Below are 13,714 nucleotides of genomic sequence, written 5' to 3'. Positions count from 1 at the left end.
TGCGCATGTTGGTGTGTTTTCACATACTGGACAGTTGTAGACTCCTTGGTGTACATCGCCAAACTGACCCTCTCCAATGCAGCGGCCCAACTCTATCCTGTCCCTCTGGATCTCATAGTCCCGCGCTGAGAGGCAGAGTAAGAAGAGGAAAGGAAAAAGAATAGGGAAGGAAGTAAGGGCATTTTCAGTGGATGAAAAAAAGCAAGAACCTGTCACATTTGGCATTTATTTCAACACCATGGATGAGGTTTAAGCAAGGAAAATATATATATTTAGATAGTTTATTGTGGAAAAGTTTCCACGATATGCTTCTAAGTTAGCTTTAAATTATTTCTATCATTCTGGCAGTCTTACGCTGCCCTTTTAGGCAAACCCCATCCATTGGCACTAGTTTCACTTTACAACAAACCTAAAACAGTAGGACCTGGATCAAGCCTCTTCCCCTCTAACTAGATCAATGGTAAAACATGCACGCTGCAACACAGATCTGCAAACACACCAACAACATACAACATGAACATGCACACGAGTGTCCCAGTATAATGCACTTGTTCCTCTAATGACGTCTGTAGTGATGTTGCAGAGAAACTGCGGGGAAAAATACGATCAAGCAGTTGTGAAAAAGAATTTCAATTTGGGAAAAAGTCTGGAGATCTCTGAGCACCTCTCATACGGACTGAAACTAAACACTGCTTGATGAAGTCAGTGCCTGCATCTAACCCTAACTTTCACAGAGTGTATCCAGAAGGATTGGAGAGAAACTGCTTGTTTTTTTACATTAAAGCGTTATTAATATTTCCGCCTTGCTGAAAAAGCCCGGAAGCATTTCTGCGGCGGTGTATTAATGTCAGTTGCCAACTAACCGCAGGAAGCTCAAGTTGAAAAGGTTTATTGGGGTCGTTCACCATCGGGAACTTATTCTTTACAAGTTTAATTGTCCGTCAGGCTAAACAGAGCTCTGTTGTTTGGGTTCAACCAACCCAAACAAAACCAGTTCAGCAGTAACCAAACACACATTCCATTATGAAAGATTTACTGTAATTAAAACCACACTGATATTCACTTTCAGGAAATTAATAATTTCTTCAAACATAAAAGAAGTTGTGAAAGAACCATAACCACAAAACACAATTTAAAAAGAAACAAATTTAAAAAAGTAGTAAAGACACAATAACAGCAGGATGGTGCAAGGAGAGCCAAGCCAAAACACAACAAATGCTGTTAGGTTGTTCCAGAGGTCTGCCTTTACTTCATGTTCCCAAGTTCTGATTGACTTATTAGTGTACTTCAGTACAAAGTGTTATATGTACTGAAGCATAATGATTTGTTTATGGATTGGCTCTCACTCAGTTCCGACGCCCGAGTTCACCTTTACGAGCTGCGATCTACAAGATAAAAAATACCACTGAGTAAGAAAAGAAAAGAAAAAGCCAAAACAAAACTCAACAACAATTTAAGTCTTTTTTTTCTTTTCCAGGTGTTAAAGATCAAATAAACAGCTAATGCTTATTCATTACTGGCTTTTCAATGCGCTTACTGGAGGTCATGGTCAAAAACACTACGATGTAAAAAACTACGATGCCTGGAAAAGAAAAATAACGAGAGAGAATGAAAGAGAGAGAGGGAGTTTTACCTTCAACTACTCCATAGCTCACTGTGTTGGCGATGGGGGGGGGAAAGAGGAAGAGAGAAAGAGATGGAGATGAAGAGACGGGGGGAGAGCCAGGCAGCAGCTTTAAGATTGAAACTAGCTCAGAAAACAAACACACAAACGTGCGCAGACAACAATAACTGGCCGACTTTGCTCATTATCTGATAATTGTCGATACCGCCACAGAATAATTCAAAGATCTAAGCTTGCTCTCCAGCTGTTACCATTTTACAGATTTATTTTATACATTCAGCAGCCGGTAGGACATGGACACACATACAAAGTCAGACACAGGATAGGAAAATATGTCTGCAGTGAGTCTGATTAGAGGAAGTCTCCTAAAGGAGACCAAAAAAAGCAAAGCAAAAAAAAAGGACAAAGAAAGAAAGAAAGAAAGAGCCAAGACAGAGACAGATAGAAAAAGACTGTGGGGGGGAAAGAGAACAGTCCATTTTCAAAGTTGGCCGCACAATCAAACACATAAGTACTCTGAACTGGCCAAAACATCCACATTAAAAATAATGGAGCTAAAGCCACGACTACTTACAGAACTACAGCCAAACAAACCAGCACATTCAGGCTTTTGACAAACGCATGAATGAATCCGACAGATGTGATGCGTCTCCATGACCACACGTACATGGCACAAGCTGCGGCCTCTAGCGTCTCTGCTGTTTAGAAAGGATGAAGGAAAACCGGCCAGAATTTGATAGCTGCTGCCTAACCAAACGCGGTTTAATGCAACTCCTCGGGTTCGTTGTGCGAGTGTGTTTCTTGGAAGCGATTCACACCACAACCTCGCTTATTAGGGAGCAGAATGAAATTAACGTTTGTTTGAGTACGAGAAATTTATAGCCGCCGTGTGCCAGTGCAACAGAAGCTGAGTTCTTAAGAGTCCTTAAGTACAAATGAGTTTAGAAAGAGAGCAAACTGAATAAGTGACTTACTTGAGGGCATGGTGTAGGTGTCCTCTTCATCAACTATCTCTGCATAGTCATCGGTTTCTGAAACATGACACACACACACGCACAATAGCAAGACATTAAAACACACTTGGTACAAATGATGACACAAAAACTGGTTTACCGTTAAGAAGGGTCCATGACACAAACACCCGAGAAGAAACCCACCCTAAACTTAAAGCATGAAGCTAACTCAGAGTTTGAACAACTCCCGAGCAGAGAAACACCCACGTAGCTTCTTGCTCTGCCTTTCTCTCGCCTTCTTTCACACACAGACACACACACACACCCACACACACACACACACACACACAAAAACACTTGGCGGATAGCGTCAGCTGAGCATGTGTTGTGAATATCTGTCTGTGTGAGAGCAGCTGGTTTGCAGGGAGGGACTTACTGTGGTGGCGGTAGAGGAGAAGGAGGAGGAGGAGGTAAAGAAAAGTAAAAGAGATGAGATGAAGACACAAAGCAGGGACAAACAGAAAATGAAAGGCAAAACAGTAAGGAGACTAGTTGAAAACTCAGTGAAGAGGAAGAAGCATTGAGGGAGAAATGCACAGAAGAGGAAGGAGCAATGTTGGGTCTAGCTGTCATGGGAGCAGATGGTAGTATTTAGGGTGAAATCTGTGCAGAATCAGACAGATAGCCAGAGAGAGAAGAGAGCCAGGAGGAAGAAGAAGAAGAAAAAAAAAGACGGGGAAACATGGACCGAGTTGATCCTAACCAGATGGCGGCGTTTAAAATAAAATCAGTGTGCAGACTCAGCTGTTGGAAACAAGAGTCAAACATCTGCTGTCCTGCTCCCCTCGCAGCTCTGCTCGGGATTTATCAGGGACTGTGGGAAATGTGTTCCTAAATTTAATCAAAAATCCTTTTCTAAAGCCTGTGGCTGCTTTTCTCAGGAAAAGTCTCTGAAGCCAGACTTGTAGAGGAACTACGGGCTAGCTGCATAGTCATTTTAAATAAGGCGGGCCAAACAATACACCGGATGGTTGACAACATAAACTGCACTTATTTTGTTCTATTAGTGAGCAAAGTTATATTTGAATATTGTGGAACGTGTATATTTGCTCAGAGTCACATAATGTGATTGATAAAAACTCTGATATTTGTGTGGTTAGCTGTTAGCTTTACATAAAACACAGAATCTAGGGGGGAAAAAACACCTATCCTGACTCTGTCCAAGAACTTAAAACGTCCACGACAGATTGGAGAAGGTTTCCAAATGATTGCTGTCTAATTTATAAACACAGATTGCTAGCATACTGCAATCAATCAGAGTCAGTATGTGTGCAATATGTGGAATATGTCCCTTGTCTTTGCAACAGGGGCCTCCACTGGCTCTAGTTATAATCCTATATAAAAACAAGCTTGCTGAGCGCTCGTGTTACTTTACAGTTAAATTGCTCTCCTGCAACAACTAGAACACTCTTTGTGGAGAAATTTCTGTTTCAATCTCGAATTTTGCGGTTCTTGCTGTGCTGTGAATGTAAGTAGCACATTCACAGTCTACATTAATACTGTGGAATGTAAGTGTGAATTAATAACAGTTAAATATGAATAAATTTCTCTGTGTGTGTGTCAACACCAACAGATTTTTAACTTTTACCAGTTTATCACCATGCTGTTACTAATAACCTACCAGCTTGACCACATTCAATCTCAAACTGACAGCAAATGCGCCAAAATCTCTTGGAAAGCAGCAGCCGACTACAAGTGGCTGCAGACTTGATCCGCATCTTCGAAGCACCCATTTCAAAGGCAATGAGATTGCTTGCTCATTGGACACAATTGCCATAATTTTGGGCATGCCGCGGTTTTCAACCACTGTTTTCCCTTGTGTGACTGTAGTACAAATGTCATTGTTACTGCTATTATAGAACACATTTCCCTATTTTTGCAAGATGCTAAAAAAACCCTTTTAATTAAACAGGCATCCATTTATTTAACCATTGCTACGCATGACTTATATTTCACAAGAGGGGAACGAAACAACATTTAGAGGCTTATTAAAAGCATCTTGATTTGATCATTAGATAAACTGTTGGGCAAAAGCTGATTCTGAGTCGTTGATTTAAAAAAAATGTACTAACAATACCTGTTCATTTTTGCATTTTACTTTTTTTCTTCACGTTTTTACATGTACAAAAATCCAATAAAATCCAGTTGGGGATAGAAGCTACACTCTAGTTTTTTGAGTATTTTGTGTAGCTTGCATAAATAGTCTATGAAAGAAATGGTTTTAGTTTTTACTAAGAGGTCACTCTGTATCACTCTGCATATTAAACCCCAGTGTGGTTTGGGATGTGTTCTACAGAAACAACCCTTTCTAAGCTTGAGAGGCCTAACTCTGCATTTCAGCTTTCGGTAGAGAGGGAATTTGTGTGTATGTGTGCGATCTAGCTGGCCCATTATAGCCAGGAATGCACCCGCTCTCGAATCCAGCAAGCCTCTCCCAACTCCTCTCCGTGAGTGTGCAAGTGTGTGCATGAACGCACAAGAGTACACGTGTGCACGATTTTGCATATGTGTAGCCAATTGTGTGTGTGTGTGTGTGTGTGTGTGTGTGTGTGTGTGTGTGTGTGGAGAACGACAGAGAGAAGCAGCTGCAGACGTTCCCGTAAAGAGAAAACACCACTTTTTGGTGTCCCTTCCGGATGAAAGCAGACATTCGGCTTTGAAGACAATAATAGGAGATAATCACACAAACACTCAACTTAAACATGCAATAATAAAATCGCATGCTACTCTTGCTTACAGGTTATTTATCCATGTATCCAATCATTTTGTATTAAAATTACATTACACAATATTCACACAACAAAGCACATATACCGCACTCACACACACACTTTCTCTCTCACACCACCACAACGTGCACTCCCCTTTCCCAGGAGAGTGCAGTGTTTTGGTGGAGGAGGACTAGGAAGAAGGAACATAAGAACAAAAGATTATAAACAACAGTATAACTTTACCATCCCCACTAAGATCTTCTGCAGGGTCCAGGAGAGCATGCAGGAAACGGGACAGCAGAGAAGGAGGACGACAAACAGCAGCGAGAGAGAGAGAGAAGCAGGAGGCAGAGCAGAGAGGAGAGAGAGAGAGGTTAGAGCATGACATGCCATGAAACAACACGGTGATGTTGCAGGATCTGCAAAGCCAAACAATCAGCGGGCAGTTAGTTAAAATCCAAAATCTAATGAAGGGGGAAAAAATGCAACGTTAACATCTCCTTCAATTAATGCTGTGCAGGCTCATGTACAGTTAAAATACACATGTGTAGAAAACAGTGACAATAAGTCCAATGTGGTGTCAATAAAGTATGTTCTGTGTGTCAAGCTGTAAGCATGTGAGCTGGGGAGTTAATTACAGTGAGCAGACAGGGGATGCAGCTGTGTTTAATATGCGAGTTTCATTGGAAGAACGGATACAGTGAGCAGGCAGTTACAACTGATCAAGGTTTCTCACATGCCTCATTTTCTCACTCAATTCTTAGAACAAGAGAACGCCCCCAGTGACAACTTTTCGCTTTATTATTTTTGGCTTTTTTCATATTTTTTCCATCTTAAATGGGAAATGTGGAAAAGTTTTGAATGCATATAAGAGAGTAAAAGTTTACAAGCTGTTTTTGTGAGTTTTACTAAAACACGCTGAGCTTGAAATTCCAAGCGTTGCATTTATCAGGTCTGTTTATCACATTTGGAAAAGTTTGGATGATTTTTAAAGGTTTCGGCTATGAAGCAGCTGCTGTCCAGACTCTCACACTCGTTTCTCCGAGCCGTCTTTTTAGTTACTGATGACAGCTGCCAACGCGACACTTGGAGACATGAGGTCAGCATTATGACCCATCCAGGATATCACGCAACTGACACGTACACAGAATAGAGCGATGGGATTCTGGTAGATGTGTAACATCCAATAAAATCCATGAGTCCTTCTAGTATAGCAACTTCCCCATGTTGCTAAAAGCATTAGCATTAAAGGAAAATGAGGGATGAGTGTTTAGTAACTTTCTAGCATTGAACAAACAGTTAGCAGCTTGACTTGTTGACACTGCTCTGCTATAAACTACTCTGCTACATCTGCTGCAGACAGTGCTAAGAGTACTGGAAACAACCATGTGGGAGGGTGCTGTGCTGGTTTAAAGATGAGATGACAGTGTTTCTAAATGGTTCCAAGAACCAGGCAACATCTCTCATGTACACTCACTAACCACTTTATTTAGGTACAGCTGTTAAACTTCTCGTTAATGATCATTTTGTGATCAGCCAATCACATGTGCGCATCTCAGTGCATTTATACATGCATATATGATCGAGACGATGTGCAGATGTTCAAACTGAGCATCAGAATGTGGTAGAAAAGTGATTTAAGAGACGCTGATTGTGTCACGGTTGTTGTATTTTGCTAACTGCTGATCTACTAGGATTTCCCTAAACAACTAACTCTGGGCTTTACAGAGAATGATCTGAACATGAGAAATAATCCTGTGAGTGACGGTTCACTGACTGAGAATCCCTGGTGGATGCCAGAGATCAGAGGAGAATGGTTAGTCTACTTCAAGCTGATAAGAAGGCAACAGTGACTCAAATAATCACTGGTTACAACCAAGGTATGCAGAAGAGCATCTCTGAATGCACAACATGTCAAACCTTGAAGCAGCATGAGAACTCACCAGTTGCCACTCCTGTCAGCTAAGAACAGGAAACTGACACTACAGTTCACACAACTTCACCAGCATTGGCCAACATAAGACAGGAAACTCACCTTTTCTGCTGAGTCTCAATTTCTGCTGACATTAAGACAGTTGGGTCAAAATTTGGTGTAAACAACATAAAAGCATGGATTCATTTTGTCTTGTATAGCACTGTATGGCACAGTGTGGTCCTTTTAGTACCAAACCCCACAGCTTAACTAAATATTGTCGCTGACCATGTCTGTTCCCTTATGACCACAGTATAACCATTCTCTGATGGCTGCTTCCAGCGGGATAAACCATCATGTCACAGAGCTCAAATCATCTCAAACTTGTTTCTTGAACATAACAGCAATTTCATTGTACAGCGGTCCCTCACTATAACGAGGTTCACCTTTTTTTTGTGCAATTTTTCCTTCTTTTTTTTAACAGCGCATTTTGTTCTGCATCCTGATTGGCTGTAGACCATTGTCAATCAATCTCGTGCCGTGTCTCCTGTACAGTACAAAATGCGTTCAGCTTGTCAAATTTACATAAATCTTCGATCACTAGCAGTGTGACTCTGAAGTGCTGTACTGCATGTTTGTAAGTTTTCTCCCCAACAAACACAACAATGTCGACGAAACGTTTTGCACCGTCAAAGGCAACCACATGTGCCTTTGGTTCCATTCTATAATACTGGATTCATTTTTCTACGAAGGTTTGAACTTTTAGAGTGTTTAAACAAGAGATAAAAGTGAGAGAATGTTCGTGCCTATCTGAGAAAAAGGTATAAAGTGTGTAGTGAGGGGTTTTACAGCTTTAAAACACCTATAATAATTGTAAAGAAGAAAGTTGGCTACTTTGCGGATTTCACCTATCGCGGGTTATTTTTAGAATGTAACTAATGTGATAAACGAGGGACAACTGTACACAAATATCCTCCACAGTCACAAAAGCAAGCAAACAGAGCACCTTTGTGCTTTGGAGTGTGGCAGAATGGGAGATGCAGCTCACAAATCTGCAGCAAGTGTTTGACATGATCACATTAATATGAACTCAGAGGAATGTGTCCAGCACCTTGCTGAATCTATCCCGTGAAGAATTAAAGCAGCTCTTAAGAGGCCCAGTCTGGAACCAACCTGCTGTACCTAACAAAGTGGTCAGTGAGTGTACATTTGGGATTTGTCCATATCAGATGATAAATCTTTTGGGCCGCAACATTCATGAAAAACAACACAGTTGTGACCTCACCAGCAAGATGTGCTTACTGGAGTCCTGAAATAACAATTCACTCTGTGTGTCATCACATGCTACTGCTACTCACAACAATACAATAGGGAAAAAAACATGATGGAAAGTAACAGAATAGATCCATCTTCATTAGACTTGTAAGGGGTAAAGACTGGTTACTAATGGCTACGAAATAAATTCCTAATGCATCAAAAACATACACAAACCTCAGGCAGAGATATTTGTCCAATCGTTTTTTAATTTGTATTAAAGTCTTTTATTTTTAGTGAGCATTGGTGTGGTTACGAAGCATCGCATAACCTGTTATTGTGGTTAAAGTGTGTGTGTGTGTGTGTGTTTGTGTAAGACTGGATGAGTTAAAGCAACAAGGCAACGAAGTCAAAGACAGTTTAGCAGAAGGGGACAGATTGTGATGGAGCAGAAAGTGTTTTAGCCATAAAATCACTTTTTACTTTAGATCTAAAATGTAGAAAAACTCTCCCCACAAAAAACAAAACAAGAGCGAGTCAAATATTTGGACCCATCCTGCACTAAATGAGTACCATAAATCACTTAAACAACCCACATATTATTACTGTAACATTTTAATTAACATTCCTCAGTACTGTGGGTTTTGTAAAGACTGTCTGTGTGTCCTTATGTGAAGTTATTCAGTAAGCGCGGTCATCAAATCAGGAATTTCACTCTGCCACATCACAATTTTGTGGATATGCTCCTCTGCTAACTGTCCAATGAGAGCCGAGGATACCGTTGGGCGGCGAATCTGAACAGAAGACAAAGGGGAGGAGGAAACGCCGCGCCTTGGTTGGCTTAGGAGGCATCGATGTCACAAGATCTTCAGCCAATAGGGCGGGGGAGAGGATGAGAGTGTGAGAGAGAAAACAAGAGTGAATGGATGTGAGAGAGTGAAGAAAGATGAGGGGAGAAGATGTAAACAAAAGAAAGCAGGAACAAAGTGGATGACGGAGAGAGAGGGAGAGGCTGTCCCAACAGAGGAGAAAACAATGAGATTATGATGGGGAAAATGAGTAAGAGGGGGAAAAAACAAAAAGCTGAATTATGAAACAACGGGAAGACAGCTGGAGCCGAGGAAGCTTCGATGAAGATGAGCAGACTCTTGCTCATCTTCCTCCTAAAACTGCCTCTTTGTGAGTGAGTGTGCTTGATTTTGTATCTTACCTGAGACAGAGATCGCTCTTACTCCACTCCGGACTGCTTCTAACTTTTTTTCACTGTTAGAAAGTCTAGAGAAAAGGAGCCAAGAGCAAATCAGACAACAGTTACACAGACACACACACAAAAATACACTAACTACATTTATGCCTCCATAACATCAATATCAGCGATTTTTAAAGTTAACGATAAAAAAAAAGGAAAAGGAGAAACGATGGAAGCTGTTCCCCACATGCATTGCACACATGCAGCTCTTCAAAGGTAAACTAATCCTTACTGTCTCTCTCCTTTTGCCGTGGTTTCTTTTTCCTATATCAGCTGAGCTCTACTACTATCTTTTTACATCACAGACAGCAACAGACAGAAGGGAAAAGAGAGGGTGGGTGAGCAAAGGGAGTGAGCGAATGAAAGCAAGAGGAGGAGACTTCGAGAGTGTTTAAAAACCCTAAGTGGAAAATATTTGGCTCCTAAACTTATATCCTTATTTGACCAGAGCCACAGAGTGGGAGAAAGATAAAAGAGAGAGCGGGACAGATTTGAGCTGAAATGACCAAAACAAAGATAAACTGCTGGAGGCTGAATTTAAACAGCTGATAGATAAACATAATCATGCTAATCTACCCGGCTTCAACAGCTACAGATAAACAAATAAAACGCTGTGGGCATTAGGAAAGTTGTGCATCAAAAAACCCAAACGGCTCATTTATTGGGGGGAAAAAATACATTTGAGGGTTTTTGTTCAGTTTTTTTCTGTTCACAAACTTTTTAAAGGTCCCCATATTCCCTCTAATTCTCCACAACTTGCCATTAGTTATATAATTTTAGATTAAATGGAAGAAAGGAAGTGCATTAGAAAAAAAAAGCAACAACAAAGCCCAAGAAAACAATAGTTCACTGTTGTCATTTCAAAGCGTACGAAAGCTTTCACGCATTTAATTTGAATTAATTCAAAATCTCTATTTGCAGCGAAAATGTAAATTACAAGGTTCTTTCCCGGAAGCTTTTCGGAAAATAAAACTGCAAAACAAAAAATGCAGCCCAAACCAAAACCGGGCATAAAAGTAAAAGAATGAATTCGCTGCAGCTTCTGTATTCCTCCTCTGAACTTTACTATCAGCAGTCACTTTCTTCTGAATTTTAACTGAGCAGAACTTTGACAAAGCATTGCTGAAAGACTTTACAATAGAAATGCTCTTGTCTGTGTTTACTTACATAACACTCAATTCTCAAAACCACAATTCCCTGGAAATCTATTTGATGTAAATATAGTATTGTGGTTTATTCTGATATCAAATTACAAGTCTCTACATGCACATTATTTAGTGCTATGGGCCTTTTATTTTCAGTAAAACTCTGTCATCAGGGCTCCAAACCACACATGGTCAGTTTGACAGAAAAAAAGAAAAATACAGTTACCGATCTTGGAACATGGCAACTCTTTCCTTTTATATATAACTATACCAAGGATGAGGTCTGTACTTACTTTGGGATGGAAGGCAGCGCTCTCTCTCCCTCTAGAGGACAGAAATATGAATTTCCAATGAATAATGTGTCCTCACTCACACAACACATGGCTGTATGCACAGCACAAAGAAAACCAAATGTCATGAGAACAGAAATTGTTGAAATACATCCAGCAGAGTAAGGACAAGTATTTTCTATTTTTACCATTCTATCCCTACAAACCCAAGAAAATACATTTTTGCACAGAAGAAAAGTTTCATACCATCAATTTAAAAACAAACAAAAAAAGCCTAACTGACATATAGGAGCGATCAAACTTTACCTTTCTGAACTCTGATAATGAAGGAGTGAGTTTCCATGGATACGAGTCGACAGTAACCATCAATCAAGTCAGCCAAGTTCTCCGCCGTGGTGAGAGATGCTGTCGTAACTGTGAGAGGCTACACAAACACAGACAGACAGCATAGTAGGCCTGTTACAGATAGCTATTATTTCAAACACATACATAAACACAAACAAAGCAAATCACTAGAAATTTTCAGCTGGCCCTTATGTTCAAGAAAAACTCATCATACATGCATGTCTTACATGTGAGTACATCAAATCATATAGGTAACAGTAAACCAAACCACTCTTGTAGACAAACTAAGCAACACAGTGAGAATAGCTTTTGATCTTTAGAGGTCAGAATGACGCTGCCAAGTGAAACAATAGTAAAATATCACCTACAAAGAAAAAAAGGTACCATAAAACCTTCTACTTACCTCACAAGACTCAAGCAAACATTTTTCTTCATAAAAAGCTCATAAAGAGTTGATGGATGATTATATAACAAAATGTGATCTTTTTTAACTACATGTATGTAAAATAAGATGGAAAATTTTTTATTTGCCAACAGTCAAGTTTTCCATAGTTTATCACAGTAACAGAGAGGGTAGTGATACCTCAGCAGCTCCGGCTACGTTCAGTTGTAGCATGCCTTTCCTGTCCTTTTCCTCCATAGCTGAGTACTGGATGGACTGGACTTGATTAAAATTTGCTAGATGGGTGGGCTGAGGACAGAGCAACACACACAAGAAATTAAAGTAAAACATGTGAACTACACTCGTTAGTTTTCTTTGATCATGAACTAGAGTGCAATAAACCTGGATGAGTTTTACTTTATGTTCTTTGTAGAAACTCACCGTGGACCCCTTGTCAGTGAGGTAGCTGATTCCTTCCTCTGGCCCAATGGCTAATTCTACCTGGATCACCCAGCTGGACTGTTAAAGAGAGGATGAGATGCAAGTTAAAAGAGACAGACCGGGAGGAGGGAGAAGGGCAGGCCAGGAGAAAATTACAGAAAATAAAACATGAGCAAGGAAAGGGAGTGGGGACAGCATCAAAGCCCTTCTAGAAGGGAGTCTCAATACTTGTCATCCCTCCAGATGCTTGACTTGTGTAAGAACCATGTTTCTGCCTTACATGTCTGCAGGTATTGTTCGCTGGATACATGCAAAGCCTGACGCCACCAAAAGGGGTCGACCTAACACGGAAAAGCAGCGCTCCCTGAGGGCAGCGTGGCAGAGTGAAACTGAGCAGCAGACTCAACCTACCCCAAGGGCACATTTGAAGAACTCCTTGTCATAGCGGTAAATTGGTGCAAGTATCTCCAAGAACTTCAGGATGCACTGCTCATCATTAAGGTTGGCTACTTGCTTAAATGTCTGCTGAATCAATTTTCGAAGCGTTTTAGCCTGCACAAAAAATGGAAAAAATATACTCAGTTAAACAGTAAAAAGTCTGCCCATTCATCTACAGTGTACATTGTACAGTGTACAGATTTACAGAGTGGATTTTGCTGAAGGACGTGTGGGTCTGCTGGCATTACAATCACAGCCTCACATGTGAATTTTTTGATCTCTTATGTCACCAACACAAAGCAGACAGATGGTAGAGAGAAATACATCAAGGAGGATCATTCTGCTATTTAATCCTCTATTCTTTGACACTCTTGGCACAAAAATGGACAACATATTGTCCTGCGCGCACACACTGAATGCATAATTAGGAAAATAAATAAATTAACACACATTCAGTATGCAGACAATCCTATGAACTGCTTTTTATATATCAATGGAAGAAAGATGAGTATTTAGCAGGCTTGCAAGAGGAACATGCATAGGTTTAAAACAGAATAGCAATTAGGGGCATTCTGCACATTATAAGTTTGCACATTCAGGCTGATCTCAGGCAGCCTGAATGACTTGGTATTACACATTTGTCTGCACTAAACATTTACTATAAAACAGAAATAAATATTCAGGACAGAAATATTCATATAACAATTTAATATTTAACTCATTTTAGTGCTACTTTAATATTATTGATTTGTCAATAAAAACTGTATTATATAAACTTCACTGTAGCTACACAGAGCCCTGATGCCAGGTGTTTACTTAAGCCTGAAGGAAACCGTAAACCCACAAATACTCTGTCTCTCTCTCACACACACACACACACACACACACACACACACACACACACACACAC

At 40.3% G+C, this 13,714-nt stretch overlaps 1 protein-coding gene across 17 annotated transcripts in view; it reads right to left on the bottom strand.

Moving 5' to 3' along the window:
- The window catches only part of ptk2aa (protein tyrosine kinase 2aa), a 64,260-nt gene that overhangs the window by 15,351 nt on the left and 35,195 nt on the right, over positions 1-13,714 (bottom strand). For 4 of the 17 annotated variants that reach the window (XM_042218883.1, XM_042218884.1, XM_042218890.1 and 1 more), the window contains 10 exons: positions 12,778-12,918; positions 12,367-12,444; positions 12,127-12,234; positions 11,505-11,622; positions 11,202-11,232; positions 9,725-9,789; positions 5,592-5,609; positions 2,599-2,655; positions 1,634-1,654; positions 28-125 (listed from right to left, as the gene is read on the bottom strand). In XM_042218883.1, the coding sequence (XP_042074817.1) occupies positions 28-125; positions 1,634-1,654; positions 2,599-2,655; positions 5,592-5,609; positions 9,725-9,789; positions 11,202-11,232; positions 11,505-11,622; positions 12,127-12,234; positions 12,367-12,444; positions 12,778-12,918 (735 nt within the window). Of the gene's footprint in view, positions 1-27; positions 126-1,633; positions 1,655-2,598; positions 2,656-2,737; positions 5,178-5,591; positions 5,610-9,293; positions 9,381-9,724; positions 9,790-9,995; positions 11,176-11,201; positions 11,233-11,504; positions 11,623-12,126; positions 12,235-12,366; positions 12,445-12,777; positions 12,919-13,714 lie in introns of those variants that run through there. The other 13 variants (XM_042218887.1, XM_042218889.1, XM_042218897.1 and 10 more) reach the window with 10 other exon arrangements.

Source organism: Haplochromis burtoni, unplaced genomic scaffold, assembly GCF_018398535.1.
Source record: "Haplochromis burtoni strain Fernald_Lab_line unplaced genomic scaffold, NCSU_Asbu1 Contig_25, whole genome shotgun sequence".
Taxonomy (NCBI): domain Eukaryota; kingdom Metazoa; phylum Chordata; class Actinopteri; order Cichliformes; family Cichlidae; genus Haplochromis; species Haplochromis burtoni.
The sequence above is the reverse complement of the archived record's forward strand: the minus strand, read 5'-3'. Positions and strand labels throughout refer to the sequence as shown.